Genomic DNA, 16384 nt, shown 5'->3' with positions numbered 1-16384 from the left:
CTGTGACCTTTTCTTAAAGGGAACCCATCACATTGAAAATGCAATCTGTGTGCAGTATGGTATGGAATAAGAGGAGGTGAGAAGACGGATGTAGGGTTTTTGAGGGTAAAGATTCAGTATAAAGTGTCATTTATTGCTCTAATCCTCTATCTTTTATATGCTTACTAGTTTAGTGGGTAATTTATATAAAGAATAAGAAATACCTGACAGATATAAATATGCTTTCTGGTAATATTATTTTACTATCATTTAAGTTCTGCGTGTTAATATTCTAGATTATGACCCTTATTCTTGACATTGAGAATCTAAAGAGACAGTATGAGGCCATGGTAACTGATCTCCTAAGGTGGATCCGGCAGAAAGTCGTGGAGATGAATGATCGTCATTTCCCCAACTCCATCAATGGTATGTTGCAGCTCTTGGCAAACTTCAAAGCCTATCGCACAGTAGAGAAACCTGCAAAGTACCAAGAGAAAGGCCTGATTGAAGCTCATTTTTTCAACATTCGGACCAAACTACAGGCCAACAATTTGCGGCCTAGCATTTTACCCGACCTGAAGACTTTGAGTGATATAGAGAAGTATTGGACAGTCTTGGAAAAAGCGGAACATGAGCGGGAGAAGGCACTGCAGAACGAGCTGCTTAGACTGGAACGGTTGGAGCAGTTGGCTCAGATCTTCAAGAAGAAGGCTTTTCTTAGAGGGTCCTACCTGCACGAAATGAGGCAAGTCATAGAGCGGCAAGATTTCATGCCCAGCAATATCACCGAAGTGGAAGCTGCCATTAAGAAGCTGGAGGCGATCGAAGCAGATGTGTTACCTCGTGAACAGCGGTTTAAGTCACTTGCCGAAATTTGTGCCATTTTAGACAAGGAGAATTATCACAAGAAAACAACAGTTATAACAAGGTAAGTTTGTTGGTCAGCTTGTAATATGATACTGTACTATTACATGAGAACAGGTGTGTTCATTGCGTGACACAACATTTGTAAGCTTGTAGAAAGTAAAAAGAAATTGTAATTTTTTGCTTTACAATGCTTTATTAACTTTAATAAAATTCATTAGGTCTACAGATACATGGAAAAATAGAATCTATATACGCTGTATACTACCCCAAACCCTCTCCCGCCCTGGAAATGGACAGAAGAAAAAAAAAAATCACCTTTTGATATTTCCCATCCTCGTTCTTTCCACCTGCCCCTACCTGTAAAAGTCTAGATGGTCTCCCTTTCATTGCATTGCAATACGTTCTTTTGCTGATCCTCAGACACCAAGGCTAGGAGAGCCAGCTCCTTTCCAATTTCTTCTTCTTCTTGCAGTTTGGATTTCCTTCAGTCCTATAAGGACATTTAGCCTCATGCATTTTATATAGTTTTCACTTCCCAGTATAACATTCAGTGCTTCAAATTGGATCTCGATATGAAAGGGGTTTTCCGAGATGTTTTAACTGATGACCTATCCTCTGGATAGATCATCAGTATCTGATTAGTGGGGGTCTAACACCAAGGACCCCCGCCGATCAGCTGTTTGAGAAGGCACCGGCGCATTTTGGTCACATAGCCTAAGCATAGTTCAGCCCCATTGAGCTGAGATGCCAACCACAGCCGCCATCAAATGAACCTCGATGTGTTTGGTGACCTGAGAGACGGCCATGACTATACCGTGCAAGCACCAATGCCTTCTCAAACAGCTGATCAGCGGGGGTCCCGGGTGTCGGACCCCCACCAATCAGATACTGATGACCTGGGACATCTCCACATCATGAGAATTAAATCAGCTTCGGGACTATTACACCTTGGGCATTAGTCATACATCACAAATCCAAACCTAAACTTATGATTTGTCTTGAAATCTACATAGTACAAAACGAAAAGTTATGAAACTCTAAGATAGATTTTTTTATTTTTTGGTGGTGGTGTCTTAACTTACGGCAGTACTGTAAAGGCTCCTAAATCATCCTGCTACTTTTTATATACTAGAAGCAGATTTTATGAACTACAAAGTTAGGGTGAGTTCACACTTCAGTTATTTGATCAGTTATTTCCACCAATTTTTGTGAGCCAAAACCAGTAGTGAAGCCTACTCGTAGATGAGGTATAATGTTCTGTGTTTTTGACCCGCACCTGGTTTTGGCTCACAATAACTGATGGAAATAACTGATCACATAACTAAAGTGTGAACACAGCCTATAAGGCTCTGAAATGTAAAATGCTGCCTGACGGTGATCACATACATCAGACTAATCTCATCTCCCCATTGTTTTTTATACAGGCAACAAGAGATATCAAGGGACTGGAGTGGATTGCTGAACTTACTGGAAATGCACAAACACTTATTAGAAGACAAGCGGCAAATACTGGTCCTTTTACGAGACATTGACAGTGTCGTTGAAGAGCTGAGAGCCGCGCAGGTAACGCGTTTTCCCTTGTAAATTCGCATACTGAAACATCCACAAAACCTTGCATCATTAATTCTATTCAGACAGTTAAAGATATTGAATTTTTTGGGGGAACTCAAATGTTGGTAGTCTGTTAATGAACTGACCCTGGGACTCCCCGACGATCAACAGAATGGAGGGGTCCAGTGACTGCCCCGTCCCCTTCCTTCATTGCTTATGAACAGACCCAGTGGCTTGTTCATATCGATGTGGTTCTGCAGCAGTTTTGATGCTGGACAGGGGCGTAGCTATGAATCAGTCTATCAGTGTACATACACATTTATCAGTTGTAGATGGACATTGTGTGAGCCTATCCTTAGTGGAAACTGTCACAATGCATTGAAAATGACCAGTTGAGAGGTATCTGTCAGCCTGATTTAGGACCATTATCTACAGTAATACATGAGTAGTACTGCAGATATGGAGTCCAGATCATAATTTTTTATTTTCCTAATGCCCTATGTTCCCCCACTGTCATCACTCAGATCTGCGTTGGAATACATTGTCAGGACTGCTGTGCATGCGCACGTGAGTCCTTTCCATTATGTTAGCACAGCAGTCTGGACTGTGTATTTCATTGCATCTTTGAGCGCTGACAGCGGAGGAACTGGGGGTATTAGGAAAATAAAAAATAGTGATCTGGACTTCATATCTGCCGTACTATTCATGTATTGCTGCAGATAAAAGTCCAAAATTGGGGTGACCGGTTCCCATTAAATGGAAGGATTTGTAGGGCAAAGGGAACTGTGGTTCTGACTCACCCATGGACTTGATGGTAAGAATACTGGTAAATCTTTTTATTTGTCAGTGTTTTAAGGGCAAATGGCCCTCTCTTCATAATGCAAATAACTATAGCACTTTATTGTTACTGAACGCAGATGTAAACCTACCCTTAATTAGTTGAATTTTTTTTCTTGTGTTTTTAATGTTAGGATCTAATAGGCTCAAAGGAACTTGGGAAACAACTAGCTGAGGTGGATTACTTTCTTCAAGAACACAACTTAATTGAATCCCAAATTATGTCATATGGTGAATCGGTGAGACAGATTGTGTCCAGGGCAGAGCATATCCCGAAGAGTGAAAAGGGCAGTGTTGATGTTCTCCAAACTAAAGTAAAGAACTTACAACAACTTTATCAGAACCTAGTATCCCTCAGCAAATCTCGGTAAGGGGTGTTTTCTGTTACCACTGGCTTCATGTACTATTGTAACATGGACAGAAGGAGCCACTGTCACATCTGCCCCTCCAGTGGTATTATCTGAACAGATCTGTCTAATATTAAAACAGTCTAAATTTACACTTGACAGTCTAAAGATGCGCCGCACTTTATGATAAACTTGGTGGATCTTAAAGGGAATGTGTCATCTGAAAATGACCTATTGTTTATATCACATTTGTATGTTTAACATATTTTTGAAAAATTGTGTACGATTTTTAATTTTCCATATCAATATCTATATTTAAACAAAAAGAACATACAATCCTGCAGTTTTCGCACTGGCTACTAAGCCTAATAATAGGAACCACTTTTTGGTCATTACAGATCACGTTACTGCAGTTATCTGCTTATCTGTCACTCTAATCCTGCCTGTAATGATATCACCTCTGTGTACAGATACGACTAGATCCACCACTCACAATAGGTTCTTGTCAGAGCTTATCTATTCTGTCCTTGTACAATGACCTCTGCACAGGTCACAGAGCATGCCCAGAGAAGTCAATAGGGTCCCCTCCTGTCCATTGTGTCTATGGCGGTTGCTGTAAAGCAATTTTCTTAATGCTTTCTAAAAGTTGTTAAGAACAGCTGAGGCAAGATGGCCGCTGCCATAATCATGTTCAAGAAATAGAATAAAAAAATCTGCAATCAGAAAATAAAAACAGATTAGAAAAAAAGGAGATGTGTTGCTATGTGGTTATAACATCTCTGATAACACATTTCCTTTAAGACGTTAGTAATGTTCGTCTGACTTTAGAATACATATTTGTTGGCTTTCTTTGCACTAAAATAGTTCAGCAATTTTGGCAAACATTGGGGGACATTTATCCTTGTTTTTATGCCTCAGCTGTGGCTTTAGGCTACTTTCACACTTGCGCTTTCCCTTTTTCCGCTATTGAGATCCGTTATAGGACCTCAATAGCGGAGGAAAACGCTTCAGTTTTGTCCCCATTCATTGTCAATGGGGATAAAACTGAAGGGAACAGAGTGCACCAGAATGCATTCCGTTCTGCTTCATTGCGTTCCCATGACGCACACAAAAGCGCATCAAGCAGCGTTTTTGAGTGCGTCCTGGGATGCGGAGCAAGACAGATCTGTCATGACTCACAATGTAAGTCAATGGAGATGGATCTGTTTTCTCGGACGCAAAAGAAAACGGATCCATCCCCCATTGACTTACAATGGTTTTAGAGACTGATCCGTCATGGCTATTTTAAAGATAATACAAGCGGATCCGTTCATAACGGATGCAGACGGTTGTTTTATCATGACGGAAGTTTTTTTGCTGATGTGAAAGTAGCCTTAAAAAGTCACAAATTATGGTGCCCGTCCTATGCTTCGATTGTCACGCAGGCCCGCCAGATTTACTATAACTTTTGCCATAAAGTGACGGAAGTTATAGCTGAAGTCTAAACCAGAATGTAGCTGGCATAGACTTCTGTTTCTGATGCATGGCAGGGCAGAGATGTGCCTACTTTATTTTTATCATTTATGAGTTAGGCGCATTTCATGCCAGTGCAGGACGGTGAAGAATGGTGTACGGATATGCCAGTCTTGATAAATTTCCCTCATTGTTGAATTTTTAAGCCACATCTCGCCTTACTCTTTCTCTAAGCCACACCACTTCTTGCCAGTTCATAGGCTTGCTCTCTAAGCCACACAAAATAAATATGGTGCACTAATTTTTGCAAGGTGGACCAAAATTATGGCACATTTAGCTTAGTAAATTTATCCCTATATGTAACTGTAATTTGACTATTGTATGTCTATAATGTCTTCGCGTCATGTCTTTTTTTTTTTTTTTGTATTCTAGGAGATTACGTCTAGAGGAGTTATTGAAGTTATATCAGTTTTTCCGAGACTGTGCTGAGGAGGAGGCTTGGATCCATGAGAAGTGGCAAGTGCTCAGACTGGCAGACCATGGCAGAGACCTCAGCTCCATCAACTCATCTATAGCAAAGCAAGAGGTATAAGGTTACATAGTTAATAAGGATGAAAATAGACATAAGTCCATTAAGTTCAACCAAGGGATGAGTGGGTGACGCGAATCCCAGAAGGAAATTGAACCATCAATATCGTACTCTAAGCAAGTGAACTACAATTTGCCCAGCAAGCAAAACTACATTGTTCTCTTGAGGGGTTGATCAGAGTTGCCAGAAAAGACCCTTAGGGGGCATATACATGACCGTAGTATTACTCACATTCCATGCTTCACTGATGTATCCTGCAGTGTCCTCTCTTATCAAACACGATATGCCCTGCCCCGATCTTACTGGTCAGTCCCGGGCAGAGGCCAAGTGGATGGTGCGGCAATGAACAGCCACACAGTATTCTCTGTGATCATATAGCACTCTGTCTGATCATTTGGGAAACAGTCAGGTAATACAGGCACTTCTAGCCCCTCTTACAGGGATTATTAGAAATTAAATGAAATTGAAAAAAGTATTCTTATTAAAAGAGAAAACAATAGGCTGGCTGTGTGGTGTGGAATAAGGCTACTTTCACACTAGCGGCACAGACCTCCGGCAGGCTGTTCCGTCGGATGAACAGCCTGTCGGATCCGTCCTGCCGCTGGTGACCGTGTGCCTCCGGACTGCCGCTCCGTCCCCATTGACTATAATGGGGGCGGAGTTTGGCGAGGCACGGCAAGGGGCTGCCGGAATAAAACTATGACATGTCCGACATTTATTCCAGCAACCTCTCGCCGTGCGCTGCTGTGCCTCGCCAGAACTCTAGTCAATGGGGACGGAGCGGCAGTCCGGAGGCACACGGTTACTAGCGGCAGGACGGATCCGACAGGCTGTTCACCCGACGGAACAGCCTGCCGGAGGTCCGTGCAGTTAGTGTGAAAGTAGCCTAAGTGAACATGCCTGCCCAAAGCCTTAAAAAGGGGTTGTCGTGGTTCAGAGCTGAACCCGAACATATCCCCTTTTTCACCCAGACAGGCTCTCTGATATGAGCATCAGAGCATTTCATGCTCCAATGCTCACCTTTGTCCTGCGCTGAATCGCGCAGTACAAAGGCTTTTTCTGGAGATCCAGTGACGTACTGGGCTCTCCATGGGAATGCGAGGTGGAGGCTTCCGCCTAGCAATGAGCCTGGTGATGTCACCCGCACTAATGGGCAGGCTTTAGTGCTGCTTTAGTCTGTAAAATGGCTAGGTCAGCGCTAAAGCCCGCCCATCAGTGCCAATGACATCACCGGGAACACTGCTAGGCGGAAGCCTCCACCTAGCAGTGTAAAACATGTAAATAAACAGCCCATCCCCTGAACTGCTCGGACGCTCATGTCAGAGGACCTGCCTGGATGAAAACGGGGATATATCCGTGTTCAGCTCTGAACCCAGACAACCCCTTTTTTAATGTAATTTACATCAAATACCAGAAATGAATATGAATACAGCTCAACATCAGTGGAAACCCTTGGTGATAGCCTTGTGGATGAAAGGGCTCGAATCATGGTCCTTTTCCAAAACCTAGAAAAAAAACATAGTGCTAGAGTCTGCGAGAAATAGAGAAATCTTATCCATATGTCATACCTATTGCTATGGAGCTGGGTCTCGGTGACCACATAACTTTACATGTGTAGATAATAACAGTATATGTGTTTTTGGATAATTTCAGAGCCTTTTGAAAGTAGTTTGTGGACTTAAATGTTTTAAATTCACTAAGCTTGACATTTAGGTCAAGATCAGATCATCAGTAAAAGTGTTTTTCTTTGTGTCTGTTTCAGGCCTTAGAAGCAGAGATACTTTCCCACCAGTCTATTCTGGCCAAGGTGGTGAGAAATGGGAGAGAATTGTGTCAGTTGACTTACACAGACCAGGCAACTATCCAGAAAATGATTGAGAATGTCCAGAAACAGTGGCTGGAGCTTCAAGAAGAGGTCAAAAGGAGTAAATCTCGGCTAGAGGTGGCGGCGCTCATTAAGCAGGTGATATGCCTAGGTTATTCAGAGGATAACCCTCAACATTTTGATGCATTTCTGGTTTTAGCATAATGGTCTTACACACTCTGTGAAAGTGTTGTCTCATGATAACAACTCCTGTGCATATGCTCCATTAGGACATATGTACGTCATCATCAAGACGGTTCTCTTCCTTTCCAGTTTTGAGTTTCTATAGCGGACTCGAGTCTTTCATGTGCCATCAGAATAGTAATATTTCATGGATGCTATGGGAAAATATCTGGCTGGCTGTGACTTTCCATGGCAAGTTCAGATGCTACTGTTGGTGGGGGTGTCCGCCATACACTATGGACGTGTGAATGGACCCTTAGAAAGAGGTTGTTGTGTTCTATATCATAACATAATCAATAAATAATATAATTTTTTACATTTGTTTCTTTCATATCGGCTTATTTCATATTTTTTCCTTGGAATTTATGTTTGAAAGCTCACAATGTTTCTTTGTGTTCCCTCCCTAGATAATGTAACCAGTTTGTTTAGGTGGTTGTTAAGATTGAATTTCTGAGAACATAAAGTGGTTTTGGACTGATTTTGCTCTTTTCAGCTTCTCCTCAGCTGTTTTGATTTATTTCCTCAGACTTGCATCTGACTATTCAGTAACTCAGCCAGTTTGGTTCCTACAGATCTGTGTATGAAACTGAAATATGTATATAAAATAGTACAGTTTTGTATTTCTTTAGTGCAGTGAAATTATTTTTGTCCAAGGTTTGAGTAATACTCCAGCGACAGTTTTTGACCTAGAACTATCTGATAATCCTTAAAGGGGTTTTCCAAAACGACAACAGTCATGGCCTATCCAACAGTATTAGATTCGTGCAAGCCTGACTCTTGGCATCCCTACTGATTAGTTGATTCTAAGCGTTCGCATCCCCTTCTATAGTAGAGCTTGTCACTTTTGCTAGTGGCCCGGCAGAGCAGCTCAGAGAGTCCTGTTCATGTGAATGGCACTGAGCTGTAATACCAGGCATAGGTGCTGCCAAGTGTAAACCATGATTGGTACACAGCACTGGCTGGAAGGGTTTGACCCCTTCAGTCAGCTGATGGGCTGGAGTGCCAAGAGTTAGACCCCGCTTTCCCCATCCCAATCTGATATGGATAGCCTATCCTAAGGCCTCTTTCACATAAGCGATACGGATTGCGTCAGGATCTGTTCAGGAAAAAACTGATGGTTTTGCACGCAAGTTCAATCGGTTTCCTCTGCCATTGCGTTCAGTGTTTGCATCTTTTCCGCCCGGATTGCATATGATTTTCACGCGTGTAAATAAAAACGGAAGGATAACAATCTACATCCCCCTAGTAGCCATCAGGGAAAACAGTGCCGGTTTTAGACAAAGTGTGGCCCTGGGCCTAATTGAAAGTGGGGCCCCAAATCCTGAAATATTGGACCAGAGGTCTGACAGCACTTTGTAGGCGCGGACAGCGGTTGCAACCACAGCCGCTGATTGCAGACTGCCACATTATGTCTATTTAGCCTGTCCACTGTAAGCTGCTGATCCTGCAATCTGTTTGGCCTCTTTCACACGGATCTCAATACCGGAAAACTAAAGCGCCAGTGTGAAAGTAGCCTTAGTTCTTATTTGGTATCTGGAAGACAATAGGTTTTACTTCATGTAATTGAGAGCATAAAACTATCAATCCAGATGTTATTTTGGGGATTTGTTTCTTGCAAGCCTTTGTTTTAATCTCATGAAATATAATTTGAGCTTCATTTAAGAATGGAAAAACTTTCCCTGTCTAATGGGTTATTTGTCATTTTTGCTTGTTTTGTGTGAAATATATCTTGTGTGTGAATGTCCTTACACATGGGAATGCATTAGCCGTCTTGCTTCTAGACAGAGTTGGATTGGCCCACCAGACTACCAGAGGACCCTCCAGTGGGCCTAGTCTCTGCAGCCACAGTTATCCCCAAGAGGCCAAAAGCAAAAACCTATTTGGAGCTCATGTCTTCTCATTAGGGTTTATTTCTTTGATTGGTGATGAAGAGCTGGGACCTTGAGGATAATTCCCTCTGGTGGGCCCAAGGAACCCCATTCTGCCACTGTTCCTGGATAAAATACCACAGCATGCTGCACTATTTTGTCCAGTATTTTTGTTTTTTTCTCTGTGATTGAGGCTTCTAAGAGATTTGAACAAGCCCTTAGGGATCATGGGAAAAGCACATTTTTCAATTCGTTTTTCAAGATTTGGCAAGAACTGTGGATGAATTTAAGAAAAGGTTAGACCTCCTCTCGTAGAAATAGGCAATGTACAGGATTAGAATGAGGATCCAGGACCTATCTGGAGGTTTTATTCAGAAGACACAATTCTTTAATAAGGATAATATATTTATGTTACCCTCTTTTTCTGTTATCACGCAGTACTTTGCCGACGCTAATGAAGCAGAGTCATGGCTGAAAGAACGTCTGCCACTTCTCACAAGTGAGGATTATGGCAAGGATGAGTCCAGCGCTGAAGCTATATTACAGAGACACCTCAGGCTTGAGAAAGAGATTTCGGCCTATTCCACGGAAGTGATCAGGCTTGGAGACCAGGCTCAGACAGTAGCAGGCAAAGCTCCTCTTATTGTACGTCTTACCACCCATGCCAAGATTAAAAAATGTATTATGCACTCAAACACATTGTATTGATAATTTGTTTTTACTGCTTGGCTATTTAATACACGCTATTGAACATGTTGATTGTAATACAAAACATGATCACATATATGGGAAAAATTATAGTCTAGATCAGGCATGGCCAACCTGCGGCTCTCCAACTGTTGTAAAACTACAACTCCCACCTTGCCCTGCTGTAGGCAGTCCAGGCATGCTGGAAGTTGTAGTTTTGCAACAGCTGGAGAGCCTCAGGTTGGCCAGCCCTGGTCTAGATTGCTAGGATCTGGTGCAAGGAGGCCATGAGGACTATAAGTGACACATTTTGCATTATACCCCAGAAGCTTAAATGGGGTTTTCCAGTAATAATGACATTTTATCTAATGCCCGCAGCCTGCCTCCTGAAACAGAAGATTATTACTTACCTGCTCCCCACCGCTCCAGTCCTCCATGCTGCCTCTGCCGTTTCCATGTTCGGGTCCCTGCACTGTTTACATCTGTCGGTGCATGGGCACTGTCACTTGCTCCACTGCAGCCAATGACTGGCTTCAGCATTGACGTAGTGTTTGTGGTTATAACACTGTTGAAGGCAGTCATTGGCTGGAGCGGTGTATGTGACCATGCCTATGCACCACCAGAAGTAAACAGTATGAGGACCGGAACATGGATACAGTAGAGGTGGCGCAGATGACCGGAGCAACGGGCACTAGGTAAGTATGAACCTTCTGCTTCAGGAGGCAGCCTGCGGGCATTAGATAAAATGTCATTATTACCAGAAACCCCTTTTAAGTTATTTCTCCTTATTCTGATAGTTCTTGTGCTGTTGGGGGGAGTCTGGGAACCCTAAAACACAATAGATGATTGTCTTGTCTTGCAGACGTTTGGCAGATTCAACTGAAGGTCTGCTAATATATATGGACACCTTTAGCAGAGCTTTATTATCTTCACAGATGTTTTATTGACAGCTGTAATGTCTCCTTATACTTGTGTATAAACAGGCTTTGTATATTCCAATATGATTTCCATCGATTCGTCCTTTCCTATTTCTTTTTCGGCAGGAAAGAAAGCCAGTGATTGTGAAGATAACTCAAGAGAGGAACAGACCACAAAAACAAAGCTATTTGCCATCAATGCCCTTTGAATCAGAAGAGTCCAGACAAGACCTCCAGATGACACCGGACAAAATCAGAGCTGTGCAGGACGAGATAGAAGCTTCATATGAGAACCTTCAACAACTGGCCAAGGTGATGAATTTATATATAGCTCCTCCACCGTTTGCCTATTTGGATGGAAATGTCATCGCTCACAGTGATTCATTCTGCTTGAGCTTTCCAGTACATGAAGGCTTGCTTAGAGGCCATATTCTGTTCTATTAGGTAATGCTTTTTAGCATTATATGTACAGTAGCCATTTAAAAGGTTATGCAGAAAATCAGTGGGCCTTAATGTCCATCCATGAATGCCAATTTATATTCTTAATCTAAATCTCTAGAACCTAAATTTTATGTTTATTAAAGGGCATCTGTCAGCAGTTCTGTCCCTATGACACTGGCTGACCTGTTACATGTGCACTCGGCAGCTGAAGGCATCTGTGTTGGTCCCATGTTCATATGTGCCCGCATTGCTGAGAAAGATGATGTTTTAATATATGCAAATGAGCCTCTAGGAGCAACGGGGGCGTTACCATTACACCAAGAGGCTCTGCTCTCTCTGCAAATGCCAACCCCCCCTGCACTTTAATTGACAGGGTCAGACAGTGAAAACTTCAGGGCTGTCAATCAAAGTGGATAGGGTACAGCAGTTGCAGAGTTTAGGTGCAATGGCAGCTCCCACCATTGCTCCCAGAGACTTATTTGTATACATTAAAAACATGGGACCAACACAGATGTCTTCAGCTGCCAAGTGCACATGTAACAGGTCAGCTAGTGTCATAGGTACAAAACTGCTGACAAATGCCTTTTAATTTTACATTACCTCTTTTATGAGTGTTTTTGATACAGAGCTTCTAATCCCCTTGTAGTCTTATAAGATGATAGGTTTATGGCTGTTTTCAGTCACCACTGGGGCAAAGTTACAAGCCTACAGAATCCATTTTTATATTGCACTTAATAATTCAGAGCTCTCTGTCTGAAAAATGGAACTCCGACCATACAAAAATAATCTGTAAAAATGTTGGTCCTAAGTATGACATGATGTAAACGGTAGACATTAACTTTACCAAAAAGCAAGAAGAGTAGGAAAAACGTTTATAGAAAATGAATAAAAGTTTATATTCTACATAAGTTTATGTAAGTTTAGAGGTTCTATGCTTTCAGTGTTATTACTGCAATGAGGACATTGTGAAGGAAGGAATAGATGTGGATTGGTGTGCAAATTTATGCTGGTTATATTTAGACAGAGTTCTATACAGAGGGGAGACGGTCTCCAGTTAGATTTTCTCAGGGGTGCACCTAGCCTTTCTGCTCCCTGAGGTAAAAACTGAAACGGTGCCCCCGCCCCCCCCAATGCCAATTTTCTTAACTTCACCCCTTTGGCACAATGAAAGCGCTCATTGCCCATGGCTTTTCCGCTGCCCCCCTCTTGCCCCTACCTGGTGCTGCCTGAGGCGATTGCTTCACCTGGTCTCATTGGGGGTGCACCCCTGGATTTTCTTTAACACCGTGGTTCTGGCTGCTGGCAGCCCATATGAATAAGGGTTTCTGTTTAAACGTGCGTGTGTTGTCATTTCTAGACTCAAGGTAAAAGTCTAGGAAATTGCGCTTGTAATGTTTAGGCTACTTTCACACTTGCGCTTGATCGGATCCGTTCTGAACGGATCCGATCATATTAATGCAGACGGATGCTCCGTTCAGTACGGATCCGTCTGCATTAATAACTTAGAAAAAATTCTAAGTGTGAAAGTAGCCTGAGCGGATCCGTTCAGACTTTCAATGTAAAGTCAATGGGGGACGGATCCGCTTGAAGATTGAGCCATATGGTGACATCTTCAAGCGGATCCGTTCCCATTGACTTACATTGTAAGTCTGAACGGATCCGCTCGCCTCCGCACGGCCAGGCGGACACCCGAACGCTGCAAGCAGCGTTCAGCTGTCCGCCTGTCCGTGCGGAGGCGAGCGGAGCGGAGGCTGAACGCCGCCAGACTGATGCAGTCTGAGCGGATCCGCGTCCATTCAGACTGCATCAGGGCTGGACGGAGGCGTTTGGGTCCGCTCGTGAGCTCCTTCAAACGGAGCTCACGAACGGACCCATGAACGCTAGTGTGAAAGTAGCCTTACATGGTTTTTCCAAGGTGTAGACCTAAACAGTAGTTCCTGTACCGTGTAGGCAAACGTCCAGTACTGAATCAGATTATTTTTCTTACTAAAGTAAAACTAGAGTAGCTGCTAGTGTTGAGCGAATCGAAGCATCCGAAGTGGACTGCGATCTGATTTTCAGGGAAAATTCAATTCGCCATGGAGACGATTTTCCTTGTGCTTCATGGTTACTAATTAATTTTCCCTGAAATGACTTAAAAAAAAAAAATACATACTCTCCTAATCCGATCGAGCACAAAGAGGCCGCCGCGTGGTGACTTACGCACCGTGCAAGATTTTGGGAGGGATCTTTAATCAAGATGGCCACGGCTGCCTCTTTGCACTCAAACGGATGAGGTGGGTATTATTATTATTTTTTATCCCTGTAAGGCCTCATGCACACGGCCGTTGGGCAGCCGTAGCTGTATTGCGGCCCGCAAACGGCGGGTCAGCAGTCCCCGGCCGCTGGCCATGTGCAGCAATTGCGGTCCCCAATGCACGGAACGGACGCACAACAGCCGTGTGCATGAGACCTAAGGCCTTCATTTTTATATCAGATGCTGTGATCAGTGATGAATGCAGCATCTGAGGGGTTCAGTGATTGGAGGGGGTGGCGCAATTGCTGTTCCTCGTCATTGTGCCCGCAACTTACAAAGATATGCGCTTCGTGATGAATTCGGTGAAGTAGCCAAATCAAATTTTTCATAACTTCGCTCAACTCTAGTAGCTGCACACGGTGCACATTTGTGTACAGAATATCTCCATGAAATCTGAACCAAACACCACACAAATAAACGCAGATAAATTTGCACTTTCGTGGTTTTGATGCGTTTCTTGGTGTAGGTTTGATGCTGTTTTACAGCAGATCTCACCTTCCATTGAAAAGGGTAAAATCTGCACACACAAAAAACACAACAATAATTGACATCATGCAGATTTCAAAATCCGCACAGCAGGTCAATCCGCACCTAAGGCCAATCCCATACACTTTACTGGTACTGCGAAAAAACTGCGTTTGCAGTCACCCTAAGGGGGATCCAGGGCTTTCCCATGGCTCCAACTTTTAATTGCACCAGGACACAGTTTTTACTGTGACATTATGCAATACCTGTGTGTTGAGACATAATAGTAATAATGGGATCAGTTCCATATCTTTCTCTTGGGTGCCAAGAATGTTTTTTTTTTTTTAAATCTTTTTAATTGCGCCAAAATCTGATAACTGTACGTGTTTTGTAGAAAAGGAAGAAAGCATTGGAGGAAATGGTCCGTCTGTATCAGTTTTATAGCGCTTGTGGGGAGTTTCAGTCTTGGATGGATGACAAGGAGAAGATTTTTCAGACTTTTCAGCCAAACCCTGATAACGTGGAGGTCATGCAGATAAAGTACCAGGTAAATAGCTTTTGATGCTGTAACATTTAATTCATGTTGTTATAATTGCCAGACATTACTTAATAACAAATGAAAATAAAACATAAAAAGCGCCACTTATTTCTTCAGTTCCCTGCGGATCTAGTGCAGAGGTTTCAGCGGTCCTCCTGGTCTTTATTTACAAGCATGTGACAGCGGCAGCCAATCAGTGGCCTCAGCAGTTAAATGCTGCACCACTCTCATCACAACCCAGTGATGAAGCGGTGATGCCTATGGCGGTATCTTATCTCTGCGGAGACCACTGATGAGCTGTGGTGGCTGCTTGTAAACAAAGACCAGGGGACAGGCAGAGAGTCTGTGCTGGATCTGCGGGGGATTTATATTTTATAGGATTTACTGTTATATATTTTTTATATAAATCTGATAACTCCTTTAAAGAGGTATTCCCGTCTCGTACTTTCAGCTGCAGTGTATGGAAAGGTGGAACCCACATTTGTCTAACTTTTGCGGCATATCCTATGCATATGCCATAAAACTCCACGATGGGAATATCCCTTTCAATGGGTTTTCCAGTTTGAAGGGGAAGCCGAACAACACCTGGGAATGCGCCTGCGTCGCTTATCTAGCAGATCCCACGTCTCTGCTTATGTTCTCCTAACCTGGCTCCGTTTACCCAGGCTGCAGCGGTGACGTCAAGTTAACAACACGTGATGTCACCATTGCAGCCGATCCCCGGCCTCACCACTGATTGGCTGCAACGGTCACATGTCGACGTGATGTCACCTCTACAGTTAGGTAAACAGAGCCTTGCCATACATTTGGATAATGAAACTCTACAGGTACATGTGTAAAATGGAATGTACAAGGCCTGAATGCTAGACTGAGGATTAATTCACAGAATTGTCTATTTTTAGTGGAAAGAATAATGCACTTGCATAACCGCCACTCAAATTTGTCTGCTTTATGCAGCCGCCAACGACCACCTACTCTTACCGATTCTGGTTAGGGGATCGGCATTCTTTCTGTAGATGAGATCCAGAACTTCCAGAATTTCATCAGCATTAGGGTCCATTCACACGTCCGTAGTGTATTGTGGATCCGCAATACACCGCGCCGGCACCCCCACAGAACTGCCTATTCTTGTCCGCAATTGCGGACAAGAATAAAACATGTTCTATTTATTTCAGGAGCCTCGGACCGGAAGATCGGGGCCGCGCTCCAGAAATGCGGATGCGGACAGCACACTGTGTGCTGTCCTCATCTCTTCCGGCCCCATAGAGAATGAATTGGTCCGGATTCGTTCTGCAGCTTTGCGGAACGGATCCGGACCCATTCTACGGACTTGTGAATGGACCCTTAGAATTTGTCTTTTCTAAGAAATATGTATGAGTAAACCATAAATCTAAAATAGTTATGTGCATGCTAATGATACAAAATTGATTTCCTTTGTTTGTTACAATAAAAATATATGGTTTAAATTTAAATATACAATTTTAATACTGAAAGCTGCTCCTC

At 43.0% G+C, this 16384-nt stretch overlaps 1 protein-coding gene across 1 annotated transcript in view; it reads left to right on the top strand.

Annotated features, from left to right (window-relative positions):
• The window catches only part of SPTBN5 (spectrin beta, non-erythrocytic 5), a 250075-nt gene that overhangs the window by 37103 nt on the left and 196588 nt on the right, over positions 1–16384 (top strand). Inside the window, 8 exon segments of the mRNA XM_044271814.1 lie at positions 276–907; positions 2271–2409; positions 3369–3601; positions 5466–5619; positions 7385–7585; positions 9976–10182; positions 11268–11453; positions 14738–14890. Of these exon segments, the coding sequence (XP_044127749.1) occupies positions 276–907; positions 2271–2409; positions 3369–3601; positions 5466–5619; positions 7385–7585; positions 9976–10182; positions 11268–11453; positions 14738–14890 (1905 nt within the window).

The sequence above is a fragment of the Bufo gargarizans genome, chromosome 11 (assembly GCF_014858855.1).
Source record: "Bufo gargarizans isolate SCDJY-AF-19 chromosome 11, ASM1485885v1, whole genome shotgun sequence".
Lineage (NCBI taxonomy): Eukaryota > Metazoa > Chordata > Amphibia > Anura > Bufonidae > Bufo > Bufo gargarizans.
This window is presented reverse-complemented; position numbering and strand designations above follow the sequence as displayed.